This window comes from Ptiloglossa arizonensis, chromosome 10 (genome assembly GCF_051014685.1).
Source record: "Ptiloglossa arizonensis isolate GNS036 chromosome 10, iyPtiAriz1_principal, whole genome shotgun sequence".
Taxonomy (NCBI): domain Eukaryota; kingdom Metazoa; phylum Arthropoda; class Insecta; order Hymenoptera; family Colletidae; genus Ptiloglossa; species Ptiloglossa arizonensis.
In genome coordinates, this window is record NC_135057.1 from 6,483,068 (window position 1) to 6,507,443 (window position 24,376).

The 24,376-nt window shown below is 40.6% G+C and overlaps 1 protein-coding gene across 2 annotated transcripts in view; it reads left to right on the plus strand.

Moving 5' to 3' along the window:
* Cv-c (RhoGTPase activating protein) overlaps nucleotides 1-24,376 on the plus strand; it is a 565,606-nt gene that overhangs the window by 503,275 nt on the left and 37,955 nt on the right. For both annotated transcript variants that reach the window (XM_076322424.1, XM_076322425.1), the window contains exon 10: nucleotides 6,174-6,334. In XM_076322424.1, coding sequence (XP_076178539.1) covers nucleotides 6,174-6,334 — 161 coding nt within the window. The remainder of the gene's footprint in view (nucleotides 1-6,173; nucleotides 6,335-24,376) is intronic.

Consider the following 24,376-nt stretch of genomic DNA (forward strand, 5'->3'; position numbering starts at 1 on the left):
TCGGCTTTCCAGACACTCGATACGTTTGTCACACCTAGCGAATCCAACGCTCAGCTTTCAGACACCTTCGATTCGACTCAAGAACAACCGTGCATTACATTTAAACTCCATTAAGAGGAAACGTTTCCCCGCTGCCGTTCCGCGTAATGGTATTTATTTCATTAAAAGTGCGATCTTCGCTCCGGGCACCGTCCAACGGATTCAAACCCGTGATCAAAGAGACCTTCGTTTAAATTGTTCTACCTTTTTCTTTTATTTTGTTCTTTCGGTCGAACGTTTCGCAATGAAAAAATTGCGATTTCGTAAGCACGGCGGTTTCTCCAGGCAAATTTCGCACCGGTCTTCGAAAAGGTGTTATTAACGCGATGGTCGTATTTCGATCTTCGTCTTATAATTTATCGATTGTGAAAGATTTCCAAAACATCCACGGAGCGTGATACACGCACTCGGTTGATTTTCTCTCCTAACGAAGGAATCTTTTGCCAAAACTTGGGATAGTTGTACAATTTTCATTTATTTTTATCTTACAGTTAAACCCCATCTATTCGTTGCAATTTATTTCTATTTCGTTAACCGTTAATCTCTACCATTGATTTTTACTTAATTCTACTTCATTAATAATTACACGACCCGCCGTTTATTTTAATTTATTTCTATTTCGCTAACTGTTAAACTCTATCGTTCATTTTTATTCAGTTTCACTTAGTTAATAGTTTCGCCCTGCCGTTTATTTTAATTTCACTAACAATTCAGTCCTATCGTTTACTGTCATTTATTTCTATTTCATTAACCGTTAAACCTTATTTCAATTTACTTTTATTTCCATCTTAAACCTCGTCGTTTAATGCGAACTCTTCTATTTATTTGCACTTTCAAGAATAAATCGTATCGAATGAATCTCGCGATAAATACACGGGGTCGTGGTACGTCTCAACCCCTATACGTGTACAGAAAAATGCACAGGCCACTTTCTAACGAATAAATCAATTACCGTAGTCGTCGAACGATACACAACAATTCTCGATAAGTCTTTGCTCGCGTATAAAAAAAAAAAAAAAAAAACTGGCGAACCTCGACGTTATATTTAATGAACACGTCGGCTCATTATCCGTTTCGCGTGTCCAGTTTTTCCACGTGCACGGACACGATTCCATTAAACCGGGACAAACGAAGCGCATCACGGTGCCGTGATCATAACGAAATCGCTGCCCGATAACTCTTGCACCGCGATCGATAGATTAACGTTAACGATTGGCGATTACGCTCGCTTCCTGGATGTACTAATTACTAACGTACCGCGAGTAAACCTCGTAGCTCGTGGCCGCGCACCGTTCACCTGACGTATCAATTAGCATTCGAGACTGGGTTTCACTCACTCGCCGGGGTTATTAGTGTAATCAATAAACATTAACTGGACGGCTCGGATAATTGAAGTTAACAATTTCAAATAATCGCCGCGAATGTTTCAGCAAACGTCTATTTCCGGTCGCCGGAAACTTCGAGCGCGAAAGTTGAGAATTTTAAACGGAAACCGTAACATCGATGAAACTTCTTTGATGGAATGAAACTGAGTAATATATGGAGAGAATGGTTGCTTGTAATTCGAGAACATCGAGCAGATATTACAACGTTTATTAATTTCTTCCGGAAAATATAATTTACGAATATGATAATAGCGATAGGACTGCATTGGTGATCAAACACTCGAGAAAAAGTTCAAAAGAGAATCTAAATATAATTGAGATTTCTTTGCTAATGTGTAGTAATGTATACGAGTAATTTATACAAAGTATCGTTGCTTGTAATTTGAGGACATCGAGGAAATATCGTTATGGTATTTATTAATTTCTTCCCTAGAATAAAACTTGTTAATATAAGAATAGTAATACGTAAATAATTTTAATTGTATTCTCTAAAATTAATTTTAGAGCATACACTTTGCAAGAATAATAATAATAATAATAATAATAATAATACACATCTTCTCTGTACTAGAATTGTGTACAGTATGAGTTGAACTCAAATAAAAATAACATTTAGTGTCTTCTTTACTCAACTTTGACATTTGAATATTTTTACGGTTGCAGATTACATTTCATTTTTTTTTCTATCAGAATAGAGTAATGTTTCTAGTCATTTTTATTACCCTACCATTTTTTATCCACCGACCCCATTTGTATACACAAACACTGGCATCGTTCAAAGTCTAACCCAACCTCGAATCACGAAATACGATCGAGTGGTGTAGTTCAAGTATCTAATCGATCAAAATGTTTCGTATCGTTGAAGTATCTTAATTTTTCATTCGAAAGAAGTGCCCGTCGCGCGAACGAGTACGTCGAAAGTGATTCCGGTACCCACGTACAATAATTTACGTCACGTCGCTGACGCAATTCAAATAATCCATTGATCGCGTCGTATTGTAATTTCGTGATCATCCATGGGAGCTCGTGTTACGAAAGTAGTCACGACACACGAAACTCTTGCCACTATTAGTAACCCTGGACTTTTATAGAGAAAGTACCGTTACACCTGACCGCGTCACAATTATAATAAAACTCAATGACTAATGTCACGGAGACGCGACGAGGTACTGAACTTCGTTAAAATCCAAACAACGAGATTACTATTCCGATTATCGTCCTCGACTCAATTAACTCGGACCCAGATGTCGATTTAACAGCAGTTAAAACTTTCTTCCTTTTTACACGACCGCGCGGTAGTTGTTGAACATTGTTGATTTTCAACAACACCCGAGGTGTCTTCCCAGCGCTTGTCACACGGACGTGCGCGCAATTAACATTTTTTAACAGAAAGTAAGGACCCCGTTTAAACATCGCCGCACGAAACTAAATTAACGCGAGAAAGTAACAAACAATCGCATTTCTCCTCGTGTCGGTGAAAAGCGCTCGTGAAGTTCAACCAAGGATCAAGAATTATATAAAAATCAACCCCGTACGATCGAAAAGATTGCCAAAGGTCCGTGTAATATTTCACGCGTTTCCATCGACGTAGATTACTAATTACAACCGACCTTGGAAAGGTTCCTCGTCCCGTTATAACATCATTATCCACCGTATGTTTTTCAAGCCTGTGGGCTGCCATGGATATTTCAGTTTCGTAACGTCCGGTTCCTAACCGACAATCCCGGCAGTTTTCTCTCTCCGTTAACGCAATCTACGAACCACAGGAATTTCATTTCCATTAAAATGTAATTTACCCCCGAAACATTGTCCCGGTCGTTGAATTCTTACGAAGACAATAGAATCGATGTGGAATCGTCGAGCGAAAAAAAAAGAAAAAAGAAAAAGAAGATAAACGTGACCGGGGACGTCGACGAATCGCCTCGATCAATCCGGGGCCCAGAGCTGAGATCATAGATCCGAGATCTGGTTCAGAAGATCTAGGTCGACGTTGCGCAAGTCGTGACGGAGGCCATCCGCAGCTTCAACGCGCGTTGCTCGCCGATGGAACAAAAGGGGACAAAGACGGATGGCCATCGGGGTCGCGGAAGAACGAAGAGTAATGTCACCTTTGGCACGAAACCGCGCGAGATTTCGGGTGAAAGCCGATAAGGATAACACAGACCGGGACCACGGAGAAAACGTATCGAAATTTTTGGCCACTCGAGGCCCCGACTTCAAAGAAACGCTCCCACAGACTCCTCCTTTGTGCCCCCCTTTCCTCTCTCTCTCTCTCTCTCTCTCTGTCTCTCTTCGTGCCCCCCCTGAGACTTCTTCGCGGCGATCTCCCTACCTTGAACGCCCATACATCTTCCGTTTCTTCGAATTCTTACCTACGTCAGGTTCCACAATTGTCTCGTTTACACGCTGCCATAACAGCTTATAGGCTTGAGATATTCTCGGAATCGCCGCGCCGTGCTACGTAGCGCGAACTCGCCGCGTCGATCTTGGGTTTTTTCGTTCGTCGAAGAATAGATTTGTGTCGAACGATCGGTTTTCGAGACGTTGATAACGGGCCGATTCGAATGGCCATTTTGTTAAGATGGTGTGGAACATTGTAATAGTAGGTCAAACGAGTCTGCGTTTAACTCTTTGGGTGAATTTCATTGGAGAGTGGTCTTAGATTTTTATCGAATATTCGACTGATGTAAAATTCAATGATTTTTAACAACGTACACGGGGTGTATATGCTTCGAGTTGTGTAAATTTTATATGCATTGGGTAATTTAAGAAAATATTATTGGAAGGTAATGGTTCACTAATGTGAACCTCGTTGTGGAACATCTGAACTTAGAACTCATTATAGAATATATATATACACATAAAGTGTTCACGAAACCATTATCTTCTAATCATTTTTTGTTAAATTACACAATATATGTAATCCATTTCCATGGTGAAATTGATACTGAAAAGCAATAAAATTAGTTTGTGTAAGTACATATCCCATTTGACCTTGTTTCCGAATTACAGTGAGTTTTGTGTTCTAGCCATCTATATACACGTATATCATATCTGAGACATGCGTGACACATGTTTACACGAACTTATTTTATCGTTACGGAGTGCTAAATCCGTCCCTGAAGTAGGTTCCACGTATTACAAGGGCATCCTGTCTTAAAAGAATACCAAAAGTATGACTGACAGAGGGCGATAAGCGCACCTAACCTCAATATCGCGGAAAAAAAAACATGGAGCGATATACGCATCAAAGACATACTAACATACTGCTTGAAATCCAGGATGAGTATAAAAAGTTGCTGCTAACCACGAACTCTCAGGCCACCAACACCTTAATATTTTTTTCTTATCTTTACTGTAAAGTTAACATTTTTTTCCACACGAATGAGTTGTATTAACACGTAGACTCAAATAGGATGATTTATTACCTATGAACTGACATATACTGTATTTTGTAATTCCTTAACAATGGAGCAAAAATAAATAAAATACAATAGAGAGACGTATGAGGTGATCGGGTAAGAGAATAATCGTTCTTCCGACATTAAACTTTAATAATTCAAATAGAAATAAAGAGAATTGACAGTTTGTTCAAATATTTAAGAATCATGTATCTTTGTGATAAAAATACTACGTGAATAATCGTTTGTTAGAGAATTCATATATGCAAATCATAGTACAAAAATTTACTTAAATTTTTTACGTCTTGACCAGTGTTTCTCAACAATTCTGATCCAACGACACCCTTTCAATTTCACAAGATTCCTACCGACACCCAATAAAATTTAAACTAAAAACGTTTAAAATTGCCACAATTATAATAACACTTTCATATATGTTTCCATTCTTTACAAAAAAAACATAATTATATCAAATATAACACAGCTAAATACAATTTTTAAAAAAGTTATTTATACAACGAAAATAAATTACACATAAACGACATTAAACGACACATTTGTACCGTTCTCGCGACAGACTCGTACCGTAGAACCAAAATTGAGAAACATCGACGCAACGTACGTTTTGAAAAATGTTCTCTTCTAATTGGCGCAAAAATATTCCAAAGCAGTTCCTTACGAATGTTTCGATATACGATCGCGAAGATACTCGATCGACAGAATCGCGTCATTAGGGGGCGAATTACGTTCTAAACAGGATCGAAGTTTCGACATGGCCCCCGGGCATGATTTACGGGGCTCGTTAATCAAATAATCGGGACGCGTGTATCGCGCCCCGTGATCGTTTGTATCCCGGCCAGGACGTAGGGACACTTGATTTTCGAGCGAGTAAACGCATCGACGCGCACAAACGAAGATCTTGAATGGGCCCCGGTACGGTGTCCACTTAGCCCGCGGACATTAATCTCCTCGTAAACTCGATGGGGCCCATAAAATGCTAGCCGTGGCGGTCATTGTCAGGAGGTCTTCGCGTTGCGCGTCTATTTTTCAGACGGTAGCAACCGTTCAAATTCAATTAAAGACGGAGAACGATCGGGACGCGTTCACGATTTTAATTGATTTTCCTAGACGTTATTTCATTTCTGTCCGCTGACGGCTACATAGATCGGATGTAACCGAGTTTCCCGTTAGAGAATCAACGATGAAAGTCGTTACTGTTCGTTCGATGATTACAGTGAATTATTCCGTAATTGAACACCCGTTGCCACGATCATCGAGGATTTAATTCCCGTTTACGTTAAATGAGAATTAAATGGCGACGTAACGCGCGTTTCCTCTCGTGTTGCAGATTATCAGTTCCCGATAGACGTTTCTGGCGTAGCCAAGGACCATCCCTTCCTCGAGGCTGATTCTCTGCAGAGTCTATTTCGACGATTGCACGCTCTCAATCGGTGCGCCAACATGAAGATCGACACGCATCACACGCACAGCACCAGCCACAGCAAAAGCGTGAGTAGACGTTACTTTGTTTAAAAAGAATCTGTTCTTCTATACGGTGACCGGGAAGTACGAATTCGTTCCTTCGTCGAAACGTATTTCGTCCCGAAGACGTTGAGAAATTGTGCCAAGAATACGAATAATTTGAATTTTCTAATCTTCACACCGTGATGTTGAGTTTCAAGCTGTTCAATTTTTCCTGGTTACGGAATCGAAAATATAATGTAGATATATTGTATAAAATTGCAAAGAAAGTCTTCATAGGAAAGTTTCATTTATTCGATCAATTTTTCCAAGTTGTATAGTTGAGAGTATAATACAAGATCGCGAAGAAAGTCTGTACAGGAAAATTTAATTCGTTCGAATAATTTTTCCAAGTTGTAGAATCGAGAATACGAGTAATATAAGATGACAGAAAAAGTCCGTGCAGGAAAATTGAATTTATTCGAACAATTAATCGCTAATGTAGCGTCTTCTTCGATCGTGTTTTCTTATTAGCGACCATTCTCGGTAAACGTGAATAAGCGTTACGTCAGAAATTACGGATGCATTTCCATCGAGACTTCCCTTCCAATGTTTCATCGTTGCAATTAGCCCTTATTTGGACCGCGAAAAGAAGGAATTCGCGTGGAAAGCCGCGACTCATTTCGCGGCGCGCGTTTAATATCGGAACGGATTCAAAAGCGGAGTTTACTCGAGTTTGTTTATTTAAAAACACGTTCCCCGTGTTGCGTTTCGTTCTCGGTGCAGTCGTTTTTAGATTCCAGACGTTCTCTGGAACGTACGCTCGGTGCTCGTTTGCGAGCGGACCCTTTTCAAGCTATGCAAGGGACGTGACGCCGGCCGGAGATCCGATGGCGGATCTCGAGGCGGAAATACCAGTCTAGATCAGAAATCAGGGTGACGTCAGGTATGGGCTCGCCGCGACAAGGGTTCTCTTTACCTAAACACTTCTCCGAAACCCACGATTTTCGTGCCCGGCCTTTTCAAGGATCACGTTCCTCGGAGAACTTCCGCGGTTCGCTCAGATTATCTGTCTCTCGACCTCTTCAAAATTTTTTCAAAAAAGACCATCGTTGCTCTCGAAAGAATTCATCGTCGCATCGCGACCTAGTTCGTTCGCTCGATTTCGAATATCAAAGAGAATCCCAAATATTTAACGTTCATTCCAAAAATTCACTCGACCAAGGGTTCGAACCGTGTACAGTTGGAGATCGGATAAATTGTTGAGAACCACTCACGGTATTCGTCGTTAACCTCCTCGGAAACGAATTATTTCGTTTCGGATAAACTGTCATCGACGCGGGGCAGTTACATCATCGAGAAATTTAATTACGAATATTTATACGGAATTTTACCGCAATCCTTGAAGAGGTCAGGGTTTTGGTACATCGAATCCTTCTGTCATTAGTGATTTGGGTCAGTGTGTCACGAAGTTCTCAATTGTGCTCCGAACTGCGATATTACTTCCCTCTCTTGACCAGCGTAGTTCAGTTTCTCTTTATCAACTTCGAACACGCACGAGTAATGGACTTTTTTTTTTATTCTACAAAGCAGTAGAAATCGGAACTGACGATGCGCGTAGAAGTGTTCTCTACGAACACATAAATAAATTTGATCTCTCACAACGAATCAATCTACACTTAGAATGTAGAGTTTCCAGAATCTACAAGTATTCGTGTCTAGATTTTACGAAGAAAGAAAGCTTTCGACTCAAGCTTCTGTCAGAAATTGAATTTCCACGATCGAGTGGTAAAATGCAAACTTTTCTCCAGTCTCTGCGTTGTTCGACGATCTTCGACCAACCGTTTTAGCATTTTCCAACGCGCCGGGTGAAATTCCAACGGTGTTTTGCTATTCCTTTCTCCATATTCTGTCAAACGCCGAAGCCATCGTGGAGTTCGTTATCTCGAATCTTTCTCCGGCGACTAATTGCAGGCTCGCGCTGTCGGAATTCAACGAGTTATGACACGTTTCCAGCGTGTATGGTCATTGTTATGCGCGAGCTTCACCTGCCTTGTGCTATTCTTACGATCTGCCTGGGGACGAATAAACGAATGGAATAACAACTAACGACTGTCACGTGACCGGGATAACGCCGAAGTTAATTATCGTGGAGAGCGCTGCTAGGCGCGGTCGAACGCTGTCCCTGTCTTGCCTCCGGCTGACTTTGGACAACTGCGCGTATCTAGCTTCACTTTCGTCGGATATTTCACGAACAACGCCACTCCAGACACCTGTACAAATTTATCGAGCCCTGACGTTTAATCCTGGATCCGTTTTTGTGCTTGCGTAATTTGCCAGGGAGACTGGGCTAGATATTACGTAGCTCTGTTGAAGACTATTGGATGAAGAGACGTCTTGAAGAGACATCTTTGAAGAGACGTTCGATTAAGCAAAGTAAGAGAGATTGGGAATGTTATTAAAAATCTTGGCACAATTGAGCGTAAAAGTACAACCGAGTAACTCGAAGAGTTCCAGTTCGGTGTGTATATATTTATTTTTGGCATGTCTTAGTTACTGGTATACTGTATCATTTCTGATTGCATAGTTTGCCAAATAGTTATATCTGGGATCATTTTGGAGAAGTGTTCAGCAAAAGTGTATTTCACCAAAGTAGGAGAATAAATATTTTGGAAAGTTAGCAGAAATCTTAGTGCAATTGAACTGAAGTGTAGAATTGAATAACCTGGAGAGTTTGTAATCGATGTAAAAGTTTGTTCGCGACATCACAGCTGTTGCATCAGTGATGCACTTCTTCGCTGGTGAATCGAGGTAAAGTAATATTATCCGGAGGCCGAAGTATCGAGTGAAGTGCGAAACGATATATTCCAATTGAACGGAGTACGAATTTATTTAAAATAACGTGTACATACTATATCCAACGATGCATTATCCTATTGACTTCTTCTGGTTCGAGAACTGTCGAGCGAGTTAACATCCGACTTGGCCGAAGTTACGCAACGTTACTCCTAGTTTCGTAATCGCAACGATTCCACGTGTTACTTTTAGCTCGATTCATAATTAAAAGAACCTTTGTTCATCCGTGTTACGCATCGATCACCATCCACCGTTGTGCTTTGTTACTTGTAAAACGAGGCGTCTCGTTCGTCAATTGAAGTCACGGTGACTACGGTCGAAAGTTCTTCTCGTTCTTCGTTGCACGAGACGTCGCCAGCGTCTAACGAAATTACTTCATTTAATTTCTCGATTACGTTCAATTGACCGTGTTCGTAAACTTTCATTGAAAAAAGAAATAAAACGAAAAGAAACGCGAAGATTGACACGGAAGGAACGACGAGGAAATTGAATAACCGAACGTGATCATTTTTATCTTCGAACACCCGTTGGTTTTCTCCCTTTCTTTCTTTTTTTAATTCCCATTGTTCGATCGAGGATTTCAACGCGTGGCGTGCGTGCGTCGTTAAGAACCGAGCGGAGACAGAAGCCGCGCGCTTCGGTGTCACGAAACTCGTAAAGATCAATCTGCGAGAATTGTTCGTGGCTCATTATATTCGAGGATGCACGAGAACAGGAAGTATTACCAAATTTGCAGAACGAAGCCCGCGCGCGACCCAACAGCCTCGCAAATCACGGTTAAAAGCGTTTCGTTCGCGAGCTTTTAAATCAATTATACGTTTCCTCCCCGTGCCCTCCGGTCCCCGTCGATTAAGATCACGGAGATCAATTCGTGCGATCTCGAACGAGGAATTACTCGGATCCATTCACGCGCCACTCGCAACAATCGCACAAAGGAGAGGAACGCTCGATACGATTGAATCCATCGCGATTGATCGTGATTGTCGTTTCTTTTTCTTTTTTCTTTTTTCTTTTTTTCCCCCCTTTAATTTTGTCCTTCTTTTTTTTTCAATTATTCGTCCGGAGGAGGATCGCGTACGTATCGATCCGCGTAATCTTGATCCGCATGACTTTGCAAAGTAATGGGTCGATCGGATCCATTCCTCGTTACGATCTCGGTAAATTGTTTCGATCGCGCGATCGTTTCCTTGACGCGTGACGACACGTTTTCGATTCAAACGCCACGAATGGTAATCCTCCTAACGATCTTGGTAACATCCGCTTACATCATTTTTGTTACGCTTCGAGCAATGAGTAACTATATTCGTAACAAGTTTCACGAATTGTGAACGAATATATTTTGTTTTTGGGAACAAATGTTGCGGTTGAGTCAATTTTTCGATAGTTTTTACAATTTCGGCGATGTTTGCATTTTTTTTTTGTGCAGTGTTGTTATTATGTACGAATTTTTTCTTTTTTTTTCAAGTTTCTTGCGAATATTTTTCTTATTTTCCGGTGTACCTGTGTGAAGATACGTTTTCATACTTTAAGACGAGTTAATGATTTTTTTAACGAATAATAAGGATGTTTTATGGAATTTAAACCCGGGTTAGATAATTGCTTCGAAGCACGTTCAATACTTATCGTTCAGTGTAAAATGTGTTCAATATGTATGTATAATACAGGCAGGCGATATATAAATTTTTATTTCTTAGATCCAGTGGGTATTGTCTGAAATTCGGAGAAACCTAAAGATAACACAACAATTCCTACAACTGGTTGTTATTTTAAAGCCTGCGAACGAATCTGAGAAACGCTGTACCTCGACTAACAGAGGGCCAGAAATGGAAACGTATTTTTTTGACAAGTCATACTCAAATGTTACTTCTCGGTAAGCTGTCAGGAGTAAAACATTGTGGAATTTATATCGGAGATAAGTTGATACATTTCAACCTCAATTTGAATCTCCTTCGATGAAATTGTTGGCTTAAAAATATTTCAAACAGAATCTAAATACAGAAAAGGACAGAGTAAGAAAAACCAGGTATTTAAAAATATAAGTTATCTACCTAACGAGTCATTCATTGCGAGAAAAGATAAAACTTAGAATATTAATATACATTGTACATAAAAATTGCAAAGTAGAAGTGTACAAATACAAAGATACTAGTAAAAAATATAAAAAATATTTAGATTGTCAATTTCGCCAAACGGTTGAATACAACATTATTTAAAAGCTCTTCCCCTATTGACTCTCGAGAGATCCACATTTTCGATACAATGGCAACATTTGTTCTACAATATTCTATAAAAAAACATTTTATTTTTTACTATCCAAATCCATAAATCAATATCAAAATTCTCTTATCGATACAAAGGATCAATGCTTCTAACTTTTAATTTCCCTCGACACCAGAAGAACGGCCTCGAACTCGAAGTCGGTATCGGCAATCCGATTCCCATTAAAAAGTCTGGTTTCCGCTTCTGGTCCTCTCCTTTTAAGTAAACGCTATAATATATTATGGATCTTGTCACGGTACTTGTCCCGCGTTTGACGAGAACCACTCGAAACTGGTAATAAAGTTTTCTTCCTCGATCGGCGGCGCGCGAGGTCCACCCGGTCTCGACGGATCGATAGATCATCGTGTTTCGCGGAGATCGGGGACTTTCATGCCCATAAACGGTCCACGTAGCGCGCGCGCGCGTGCGCGTGCGCGGTTCTACCCGCTATTAGCGCGCGCTCACACGTGCGTAGACGCGCGCGCAGCTGCAACAAGTGTCGCGGCTCTCACCGGAAGCGAATAGACGCGACGTTATGCGTGCCCGTGTATTTAATAAATAGAAAATGTCGCGGGGTTGTGTAAAGCGCGCGCGACGACCACGACGACGACGGAGAGGAAAACAAGGAGAGAGAAAAAAAAAAACAAAACCTGCGCGCGGGAACGTTTTTCGAACGTGCGCGCGCCTCCCTAGATGGAGAGAAAGCACGTTCCCGCGTTTATGGTATTAACCGCGACGGTGTACGAAATGATTCGATATTGTGGGTGGAGTTGTTCATTTTTCATTCTACGCTCGACGAAGATCAAATGTACGTTACGATTTGGAAAAATTAAGGAAGTCTACGATTTTATTTTACTTCTCTTTTCTTTTTCTTTTTCTTTCTTTTTCTCTTTCGGTGCGCGAGTAAACGTTCTCGCGCGAAAGGGGGGCACTTCGCGAGATCACGAGTGATCCTTGAACCCCTCGAGGGGAACCTGACGCGACGGGTTCGTGAAAAAGCAGCGCGCGATCGCGAATTGGCGGAACTCCGCGCGTTCCAGCTCGCGTCGGACCGGAATAATTGCAGAAATGTTTAACGGCCGGGCGATTTTGCACAAACTCGCTCCAAGAACGCGGACGAATCGAGAATACTTTAATAACCGGCGAATAATAAAATTAATTACGTGACGCGACGCGTTTCGAGTTAATAGGGCGGGAATGGTGTCGGCGAGGGGACGCGTTTAATTAGGCGATAGGTATAGCGTGTAAAGTGACGGACGTAATAATAATAATAATAATAATAATAATAATAACGATAATAACGGCAGTAACAGTACCGACGGTAATATTAGTAACTGAGAATAATGATAATAAATTGAAAATATTGAGGAGAAAAGAAATTGTCTCGGTCGGCGTTTATCGCGGTGATAAATTATATAAGCGGTGATTTATTTTTTAAAATTCTTTTATATAAAGTCGTAAACCCGGAACGAATTACGTAATTTATTGGAGGCATGATTGTGCTACTGGAGTTCGGTAGTTGAAATTCTGGAAGCATAGAAAGTGTCACCAGGAAAAACTCTCTTGAAGACTGTTACCTTTAATTTTTTATTTATGCATTAAAAGTTCACTGGTCTTTAATGTTGCATTACTCTCGTGGAATAACGAGTCGGTGAATCGATTAAATTTGCGGTTGGTAATAATAATAATAATTTTAATTTATTAATTAGAAATGCATTAGTGCTCGGTGTTGTATTATCGTGGAATAAATAACTGTCGGATTGATTTAGTTTCTGATTAATAATAATAATTAAAAGGAAACTAAATTGGACACTATCGTTAAATTACAACCCATAGTGCATTTGTGAAACAAAAATCAACAGATATCTAAATTTAGCAAACGCAACCGAGGAAACGCGGAAACCGGAAGATGTTTATTAGATCGATTGTAATCTTCGCATCTGGTATTATTTCACAAACGACAGTTGAACAATTAATGGTGTTAGCCATACTATTCTTAACCGAACAAATCTGTTATATTGGATGCACGTTACATAACAAGACGTTTCTTGGCGCAATAGTCCGTGTAGGAAGCACTGTACGATACTTGACAATAGACCGTGGAAGATTGACGAGAAAATGCAAGAGAAATAATAATAATAATAATAACAACCTCTTCATTGCGCAATCCGTAAAGAAGAATACAATTTAAACGACAATGTGTGTAAACGCGTTTAAAAGTAATGATAATTTAAATCCAACTGTAAAAGAGGATACTAAAATTCGTAACTGAAAGTAAGACTGGGAATGCTAGCCGTGTTTTCAAACTCAACATTAATAGAATGTACTAAAATTCATAACTGAAAGTAAGACCAGGAATAGGTAGAAATTGAGACGCAGTAATTGAGTGTAAAATTACGCGCGTAAGATTTACTGTTATTGACGCGCTAGAAATATCCAGCGTGAATTTAGACTGGTAATTATTTAGTGCTCGGTAACCGCGTAAGACTATGATGAATATATGACACGTTAAGGCGTTCCGAATAAAAATATTATTCCAGATTTTCTCATTTATTTTTGTCCATAGAATCTATAAATTGGAGTATTTAATCCCTGTCTACTGACCTAAATAATGACATTGATTTTATGATGTTGCTTTAGGAATTGTGATGTAACAAGCTGTGATACATTGCAGGTGATAATATCCAGAACTTTATCCATTAAATTTGTTCAGCTGTAAATCGTACGGAATCGTAGGTATATTCACCGTGGGTTTTATAGGTTAATATTAATTATATAACTATTACCTATCCACTTAAATGTTACGATAGTATTACTACTCAAAGCGGTGAACAAGTTCTGAATATTTTATCGGGCAACTATAATTTCCAATTTAATTATAATAAATAGTAGTTTTGTTACAAACAACGATACTACTGCGTTTCATCTTGAATTTGTTAGTCGAAATCTTCAGTGAGGAATACCTAGTAGATCCTACTTTAAGCACGATTAATCGTTCAATTTGACTCCAAGATAAGATGAATTTAGATCAAACTTAAAGTCCAAGAATAAATTAAGAAAGTACAGTCTATTCGAACAAATTAGTCGAATAAAACGTTTCTGATTCTACTTGTTAACTCCTTTTTCATCACAATATCATTCATTAGAAACTTAAAACACAGTATAAAATACTAGATAAAAATGAACCAGAAATCAGATAAGAAACTTTTACAAATGACAATTTCTAGTTCGTTTCTAGAAACGATTAACAACAGTTCAAGAATAAGAACAAAATTTGCATACAATAAGGCTCGATCAAAGATGATTAAAGAAAAGTACATTCGAAAGTTTGAAAATAAATTCCTCGAATGGACCAAACGGTTCGTCGATTCATTTTAATAACTCGAGAGTGGACTCGTATTGAATAGCAAGTGATTTGGAAGGTAGATCTCCGGTTATAAAGATTACAGAACAAATAACAGGTAAATCCCTGTACTTGAACGCGTACGAGCAAATCCGTGAGTCACCGTGTGTCAATATTGTTTCGTAAAACATTTAATCCCGGTTGCTCGCGGTTATTGCATTTTATTTCGCGTTTTATCGTCGCGTGGAGCGCGTTTTAGAACGAGGTCTATTGATCTTCGAGGTACCTAAGGATCGGCCACAATTGAAACCGCTTTCCGTGATTACCGCGCGAAATTCGCTCGGTCGTAATTTTCATCGAAAAATAAACTTCGGCTCGACTGAACTGGCTCGTCGAAAGTATCCGCAAACAGACGTTGGATATAGAATGGATAAAAATGGGTTTACGCCGCACGTATCCCGGTACGTTAGAATTAATTTCGCAAGCGAGGCATTGATTAAACGCGACGTCCAAGGCCGAGCGAAACACAAATTCCGCGATGAATCGCGCCATCCGGTACCGACCAATAACGATGGCTAACGTTTCGCTCCATTACGTTTCGATGATTGATCAAAATTCATTGTTCACCTGTTCGGCCGCCGTTTGGCTTCAATTGTCGCTCCGAAACCACTCCTGAAACGCCAATCGAAGCTTTTTTCGCGTCAAACCGCGAAACCGTTATTTTAAATTTTGAATTCCGAGGCATACGTTGCTCGTTGAATCGTTACTGTTATCGATATAGTCGCCGAGAGGAGGCACGTCAGCTTGTCTCGTCGCGGGTAAAATGTAGCTTCGTGGAGTTCGCTTTGAATTTCTGAAGCTGTTGAATCGAACGAAAGTTTGGAATTCCATGGCACGGGTGTATCTTCGGTGAATGTATTCGGAATTATTTCGATCATTGAACACGGCTGGAATACAAAGTATTTCTAAAAATAAGTCGAAAGTATGGTATGAAATTTTTGCATACAGGGCTCCGTTTCGGAGATAATTGATTTTGAAAATGTTCGGGGCAGCCTTGAAATTCTTTTACGTGCAACGTGTTTTCGGTGTTTCGGTAGAGGGAACAAGTTTTTGCGTATAAATTCTTGCATATGTCGCGGTTGAACGCGATAAGCATTTGTAATGAGGTCCATTGAACAAAATTTTATATAAATTGCTACGTGCCCCGTATATCTTTAAAATTGATTATCTCGAAAAGGAAGCCGCCTAGAAAAGAATTCCATTCTATGTTTTCGATTTAGTTTTGTACGAGGTTCAATTCCTTTCGTATTTTCCAAGCTTTTGAACGAGGTAAAATTTATTCTCTGTAAATTCACATTGGTTTTTCCAATCTTTCGTACGCGTCAAAGGTGATTCAATGAATTTCATTCCTGATTCACCGTAACGATCGTAATATGAAAATTAGATCTTCTTTTTCCTATTTTACGATCATCGACGATCCAACCGATTCTCAGAAGCAATCGAGCCCTCGTGTATTTTTAAAATCGGATATCTCGTGCCTACTAGAAAAAATTCCATTTCATGTTTCCGATTTATTTTCGTACGAGGATAAATTTACCATTGTATTTTCCAAGTCGTTCAACGCAGCCAAGGTGAAATTCATTCTTAATAAATTCGCTTTATTTTACAATTTTTCGAACACGTCGAAGATCGTTCAACGAAATTCAAACATCCCGATCCACTGTAACAACACCAATACGAAAATTAAGTCTTCTTTCTCTCTTTAATGATCACCATCGATCCAAGTAATTCTCAAAAATAATAAAGAAAAGAAAGATCTCCTAGACAAGAATTTCATTCCACGTTTACAATTTACTTTCGCACGAGGATAAATTTACAGTGTATTTTTCAAGTCTTCCAATGCCGATAGCCGAGGTATAATATATTCTTTATAAATTTACTTCCGAATTTTGCAATCTTTCGAACGCGTCATAGTCCGATCAACGAATTTCGAGCGTCTTGAATTAGGTCTTCTCTCTCCTTTTTTATTTTTTTTTCGTAGCGAGTGATTCTGAGAAATCATCCGAGTGATTCTGAGAAATGATCGAGAACCCTCGTCACGAACTTTCTCCGTTAGGGAGTACTTCCGATCGCGCCTATTAATTTCGAGAATCGAAAAGCGTGCCTCGACCTTGCACTCTGGCCGAGGAAAGCACCCGAAACGAGCATCCATCGGGTGAAAGCAGCCCGTGATGAGGCGTGCACACGTGAAACGTAACGATCCTCCACCGAATCGTAGCCATTGCGAAAGCAAAAGGCGAACCAGGGCCTCCGGCGTTGACGGTTCCCGTGTAACGTTCCGCGGAACGAGCGCGCCTTACGAAACGGTTGATTAGTCGATACCGGTCAATCGTGACACGTAACATTGTCCGTGTTCGAATCGAAGGAACTGTATACCGAGCCGTGAACCGTTTGAAGAGACCTTCCGTCGCGTCATGGTCGAAAGTGAAGCCTACCGCGAACGACACCATCGAGAAATTCAACACTTCTAAAACGTCGAGATATTCGACACGAAATATTCAAGATCTGTGAAAATATTTAAGATATTTTCAATATTGATAATTATCGAAGTATCGAAGTTAAGTATTTCAATCTTTTAGATACTATTTTAGTCTCAAGATGGTTGTAGAGTGGGTGGAATTTTTATATGGATGTATGTGCAGATTGCAATGTTTTTTTGAGTAAATAACGCGTGAGTAAATAGATTGCAAAATAATTTCTAAACGTTGCAAAGAGATATCGACAATTAATGTCAGTTTGTGCAACAAAGGAATTCGATAATACTAAGTCTTTCGCTAAGTTTATAATTACTTCAACGATCTCCGAACTGCCCATCGAAATATCGTATCATCGGTTCCGGATATCTGTAGTATGGAAATAGTAAAGTTAAAAATATCGAAAAGCTTCGAAGCTTTCCCTTTCGATGGGAACTAAAAATGACTAATAATGTTTTCTCAGCGATTAAACATTAAAATCAAAATTTTAATATTCCTCTGCACGCAATCTGTCCATTAGAATATATGTCATCGGTTCCGGGTATCCACGATACGGAAATAGAAAAGTCGAAAATATCAGCACGAAAGATACACACTATACAAAACTCTCCACAATTGAATTAAAACTAACTAAAAATGTTTTCTCGACGACTAAACGCTAAATTAAAAATTTAGTATTCCCCTGTACGCGAGCTGTCCATTCGAATATCCTATTATCGGTCCCGGATATCCACTATACGGAAATAGAAAAGTCGAAAATATCAGCACGAAAGCTACATACTGAAAAAACTCTCCGCAATTGAATTAAAACTAACTAAAAACATTTTCTCGACGATTAAACGCTAAATTAAAAATTGTAGTATTCCCCTGTACGCGAGCTGTCCATTCGAATATCCTATCATCGGTCTCGGATATCCGCGATAAAATATCAGCACGAAAGCTACGCACTGCAAAAAACTCACCACAATTGAATTAAAACTAACTAAAAACATTTTCTCGACGATTAAACGCTAAATTAAAAATTGTAGTATTCCCCTGTACGCGAGCTGTCCGTTCGAATATCCTATCATCGGTCCCGGATATCCGCGATACGGAAATAGGAAAGTCGAAAATGAAATCGACGCGAAAGGACTCGCCAAAATCAAGTGACGTGGAAAAATCGAGAGAAAGCTGGCGAGGATTGTCCGAATGAAGCGTGAATCACGAAACGTAACCGCGCGACGTGAATCACGGTAACATCAAACGCTATTTATTCGCGAGCATGAAAGGGATTTAATTCCGTGGAAGCGGTCGGATAAATCAGCGCGATTCTCGGCATCGCGTCGCGTCGTATGTAACCGTAAAAATCGTTCCCTTTCATGTTTCGTCGGACAATCGGCCGTCTACTTTCCGGGAACCCGGCTCGTCTGGGTCGGTCTCGTGTACCTCTTTAAGGCTGGAGGCGCACGAGCCTTGAAACAACGTGCATTGCGACCGATGGCTTCAATTTCGAAGCAGCGTTGCTACTTTTGCGTCAGTTGGCCAAGAAAATAGGTACGCACATAGTAATGTTTTCGTGAGGGACGTATTCATATTTGAAAGGCACGCAAGAAAATTATGGGTGCATTCCATAAACGGGGAATACGATTCGGTATGGTTACTACTACACAATTTGCAGAGAACTGTGTCTCATAGTGCTTTTCTTTTTTGTATTACGTAATTGGTAATTCTGTATCAATATTAAGCGACATTTTTTTGCTTATTATAATATTGGATTGTTTGGAAAGTTATTACGTTTTTTTTTGGTGAAAATGAAACATGATTTTCTTAGAGTGTCTAAACATTTTATTAAATTATATATTCTCCATTTTGGAAAACGAACAAAACTTATTGAACAGTATAGTACTAGATTACTCAAAAAGTTCTATAGAACGACAAAACTTATCGACCAACCTATTATACTGGCTGCATGCTATGAATTCTGGATTATTGTGGTATAAATTCACAATAAATGTCTATTGTTCACCACGATTACCACGCAACAATCACTGACGGCTGCATTTATCGGTAAACAGTGGAAAACATGCGTCGACGTATCCCAGTGTGCGTTCTAATATAAATACATCGATGAAAAAATTAATACACCTTGTCTCGTACATTAAAAACAACATACGTTCTTTCCTTCTTAAGCATGCAACGTGTGAACTGTACACTAAATTTACCAATCAGATTTCTAAAAAGAAATGTACCTCAAATTCCACAGCATACTTTCAAAAGACTACAGTTTTCTACACAATTCTCTACTCTATAGATACAAACGTCGTAAGTCCAATTTTTCATCGATTATCGATTTTCCTGGGACACGTGCGTGGATCACCTACGACCATCGAGATCTAACCATAGTTGCAGCGTTAACGCGCGACGATATATTTCCACAGCGGAAGTGGTGACGTCCGTTGCAACGAACGTCGTTTGAACGCTGGTGTGCGCACGACACACGTGCGCAGGTAGATAGAAGTCACCCGAGAGACTTTCGCTGTCAGAAAGTACACCTTTCTTCTTTCGCAAGAGCGCTTCCGCCCTGTAATTGTCCGCCGCGGACTTTTCATTCGTTGGTGGCGTGCGTAGCCGCGACACGATATGCGTGTCGTTTCGATCGAATCGGCAGCTGTAATTTCTGGCAACCGAGCGAGAAATTAGGGCTCGATTTACGGCCGCGTTATCGTCACGGCGCGTCTCGTGTCCCACTTCGAACTGTGCCTCGAAAGTGATTCGACCGGCCGACAGACATCTGAAAACCCAGACCCGCGGGACCTTTGACCCCGTACGCGCGCTTTCGTTCGCCTCGTTTCCAGAAATTCGGTGAATTACGAACGATTACCGGCGATCGTACGAACCGCGTGACCTTTTCACGGGTAACAGGTGTTGCGTACTATAAAATGTATGAAAAATGCAACCGTGCACGAATTTTCGCGCGATTCGCGATTGCGCGCGAATTTGAGTTTCAACCTCGTGAGGACAAGAGTCGATCGTGTGTGAATGTATAAGAGAATAAAGATTCGGTATTATTGAGTAGAATCGATTGTTGAGAGGGGTGATAATGTTTATTTTTTGGGAAAATTATTCAGTGAGATTGATTGTGGAATGAGAAAGTATAAAGTATAATTTCGCAATGAACGGTACGAAGGAAATAATGGTGATTGTAGTAGGTTGTTCAATAAGTTGTAAAATGTAGAAAATAGTTTTTTGTTCGAAGCTTGCTTTTCGAGGAAATTTAGTCTGGAATTATTCGTAAATCTCAACTGAGATTCAAATGAAAGTATTATTTGAACGGAATTAAGGTAGATTGCATTTGTTGGCAGTGAGACGATAAAGTTACGTTTCGAATATAATATTTCTTGGAAAATTACAATGAGAAAGTATAAAATGTGGAACGATAAGTAGTAATGATAATATACGTGAAAGTAAATCGAAAATCGTCTAGTACCTTTCTTGCCGTGAAAATTAAATCCGGAACTATTCGGGCCACGTACTCTAACTTTTAATGGTAAATTTAATTTAAAAGTATCAATTTGAATCTAAATTTAAAGATCAAAAACTCTCTAAAAACGTGCATTAACTTTTTACCAAACGTGTACGAATGATATTCCGCACTCGGCAACACCGAATACTATATTTCTACATAATTAATTTAAAAATGCGACAAGGGTGCTCAAAAATTTAAAACCTACGTCTGAAGTCTAGCTTGACGTACGTATATTTAGATTCAATTTTCTCGAGAAAAAATACCTACGAAAAAATACTATTCCACATTTTGTACTCATTTTTACACCTAGAATGTACCTTACAGCCTACAATTCCTACCAACGAACTTCAACGCGGTATAATCTGTTCGCAGCAGTGCAAGCCAACGATAAAATACTCTATTCGTAAAAGAATCGATAGTTGATCCCCGAACGTTATTCCTAAGAATTTAATTTCACTTTCCAAGGACCCACGGAACCGTTCGGTTTCGGTCGCAAATAACGGGAGCAATTCTAATCGTTTCCCCGGCATTCCGTTCAAATCAACGCGCCCTATCCAATTAACGAAATTCCGAGATACGCGGCGGTGGTGGCAGCGGCGGCGATTACGAAACACAATATAATACGCTCCAGAATTTACAACTGCCTGAATCCGTCATCGAACAAGCGCGTTACTCCGTCCGGGGCACGAGATTCCGCGCTGAATTACAGCGTCGTTCCTCTCGAGGGGGCCTCGTGCACGCGCGGCGAGAAAACACGACGCGCAAGTATCACACGGACGCGCGGATATAACGACCGAGCGAGCCGAGTAATTATTTGCCTGCGGTAGCCAGCTTTGCGCCGCTTTTACCGCGGGACGAGTACTCGCTTGTATGATCGCGCGATTTCGCACACTCGCAAACGTCATACCCTCTGCGCGCGACTACCTGTGAAAAAGAGAAAGACGGAGAGGGAAAGAGAAACACAGAAACCGAGAAAGAGAAAGAGAGAGAGAGAGAAGGAGAGAGACCGAGTGAAAAATTTCGCGGGCACAGCTCATTAATTGGCAAACAGTTAATTACCGAGTAGCAACCGAGTGGCTCGTTATAAAAGGCGTTCTATCCAGCTGTCGTCTTTCTCGTTTCCCTGGCGTTTCTCTTTCGTCCGGTTTATTGCTCGCTCTCACGTTCAAGCAACGTTTATACGGGGGTTAGGAGGGGGCGTAATTACACGCGTGCCCCCGCGTGTTGCATCCAGCAGCAACGACGACGACGACGACAACGACGAAGAGGACGACGACGACGAGGAGGAGGACGATGGCTACGACGACGACGACGACTACGCAGGAACGCGATTGCCGTTGTCGTCGTCGATGCGTAAAAGCTGGAAACTGGTTCGGTACACGCGAGTCCCTGCTCGAAAGTCGTGGCTGGCAGACTGCGCGGCACGGCCGCCAGTTGCACCTGTACCCGGCCGCATTCGATTGCGCAAACGCACGCCTCCTGCATACTGGAGTACGATGAAATCTGCTCGCGACTCGCGTTTCGTTCGACCCCCGATTTCGAGGCGATGAAACCGCGAGTTTCTAACTTTTTCGAGACTTCTCGCGACAGGGATATTTTTTTGGGGAAATTTTTAGCGAAGAATGATATCTCGAATCAATGGAAGTTGCAATTATTGATGGGCGATGTAAAGCTTAGCGATAGTGGTACTAGAAGACGAAGTTAATAAAGGTTTGTTTATACGATTTCGAGGCTTTTTGTAGGAGGAATATTTATTTTGGGGATATTTTTAGCGAAGAATGATATCGTCAATTAATGGAAGTTTCAATTATTGATGGGTGATGGCTTAATCATAGTGGTACTGGAAGACGAAGTTGATAAAGGTTTGTTTATACGATTTCGAGGCTTTTCGCGGGAGGAATATTTATTTTGGGGATATTTATAGCGAAGAACGGATTCCTTGATATCTCGAATCAATGGAAGTTGCAATTATTGATGGGTGATGTAGAATTTAGTCATAGTGATACTGGAAGACGAACTTGATAAGATTTGTTTATACGATATTGAGCCAAAGTTATTCGAATTCGTTTCCAATATTTATTTGTTAAATTTCCTGTACCGTGTGACTCGTTACAACTTTCGATTAGTAAAATCTATTGTAATAATAAGTACCATTGCAACGATAGGTGAAATTTTTAAAATCATTCAACGCGACCCATCGTAAAAATAATGTTGATTTTACGTTTCAAAGTATTCGACGCACTCGTTCGACGCAAACAAAACAAACTAACGGTGTAATTCTAACGAAAGCTATACGCATCAGCTTTATTTGTACCGGCCGGAGTAGAAAAAATACGAAATTATTGCCAGCGTTGCATTTGTTTGCGCAAATTTTCACAGTACGCCAGCAGACGGTAAACATTGTAACGGAAGGTTGTATAACTAGGCTTTGTTTGTATGAACTAGACCGGAAACAATACGCAACGAGCACTGGACCGAATAATCCGACACGAGTCGAAAATATAAACTGACCTTCGGCTAGAAGATTTTTCTTCGCCGCAATGATAGATTATCGATGAATATTTATTAGGGCAGGCAGATGTGCCCAGTTAGTCATTTTAAACCTTCCGTGGAAATTAAGTACCGACGCTTCAACGGCGACGTGGATTAATGGAAACGCGTAAACCTCTTGCATATAAATATCGAAAATGGTACCTACTTCCGTTCCAAAACAAACCCGACGAACTAGGCGTTACTCAAAGGTCCTTGTTTCAAGATCGATGCACAGTCTAACGTCGATTAAGGGTCCGGATAGATTCAGACCATGGTAGCCGGACACATAAGCTAAATCCCAAGCCAAAGGAGTAGGGGAAGACAGCTAAGCGGATCGACCTTCGCTGCTGCGCCACGAAGAACCTAACGGGTGTACCTATTGTATTATACTCGTTGGGCAGGGACACGACGCGGACGCGTCAGATGGTAACACCCATCGCGTTCCCCCACTCCTCCACGCTACAAGCAGTGAAGGCGGAGCCGCCTAGCTCCTCCCACTCCTTCGATCCAAATTTCGAGTTCCGACCGAGCCTCGAACATTATAATATTTCAATGAAAAATTCTATAACTTTTTATAAAATGTGTAATATTTTATGTTAAAATATTTATGATACCATTTCCAAAGCATTCACGAATAATGTGCAGTAACCGAGGCAGTTCGCCCTTGAGAGCGGTGGTTAATGCGTTAAAAATACTGGAAAATTAATATCTTCCAGACGATAGATTATTAGCAAGATATCGTTAACTGCGCGTAACGCAAATTATACACCCGTTCGCGAACATTCGATCTTTTTATCTCTCTCCGCGCTCGATCGATCGCACGGAACTTCATTCGTTGGAAATGTTTCGCCGTCCAAATTATTTCCAACGATCGACGTTCCACCGCGTACCGTAGGTAACTCCCGAACGTCTGACGCAACAAGGCCCGAACGTTTCGCCACGCGCGGCCCAATAAAGGCCCATTAAAAACCGCGAACTTATCGACGACGTCCGCCGCGCACCGTCGAAAAACGTTACTCCGTGAGCGCAATCGGCGCAGCCCTCCGGTAACTCGTTGCAAA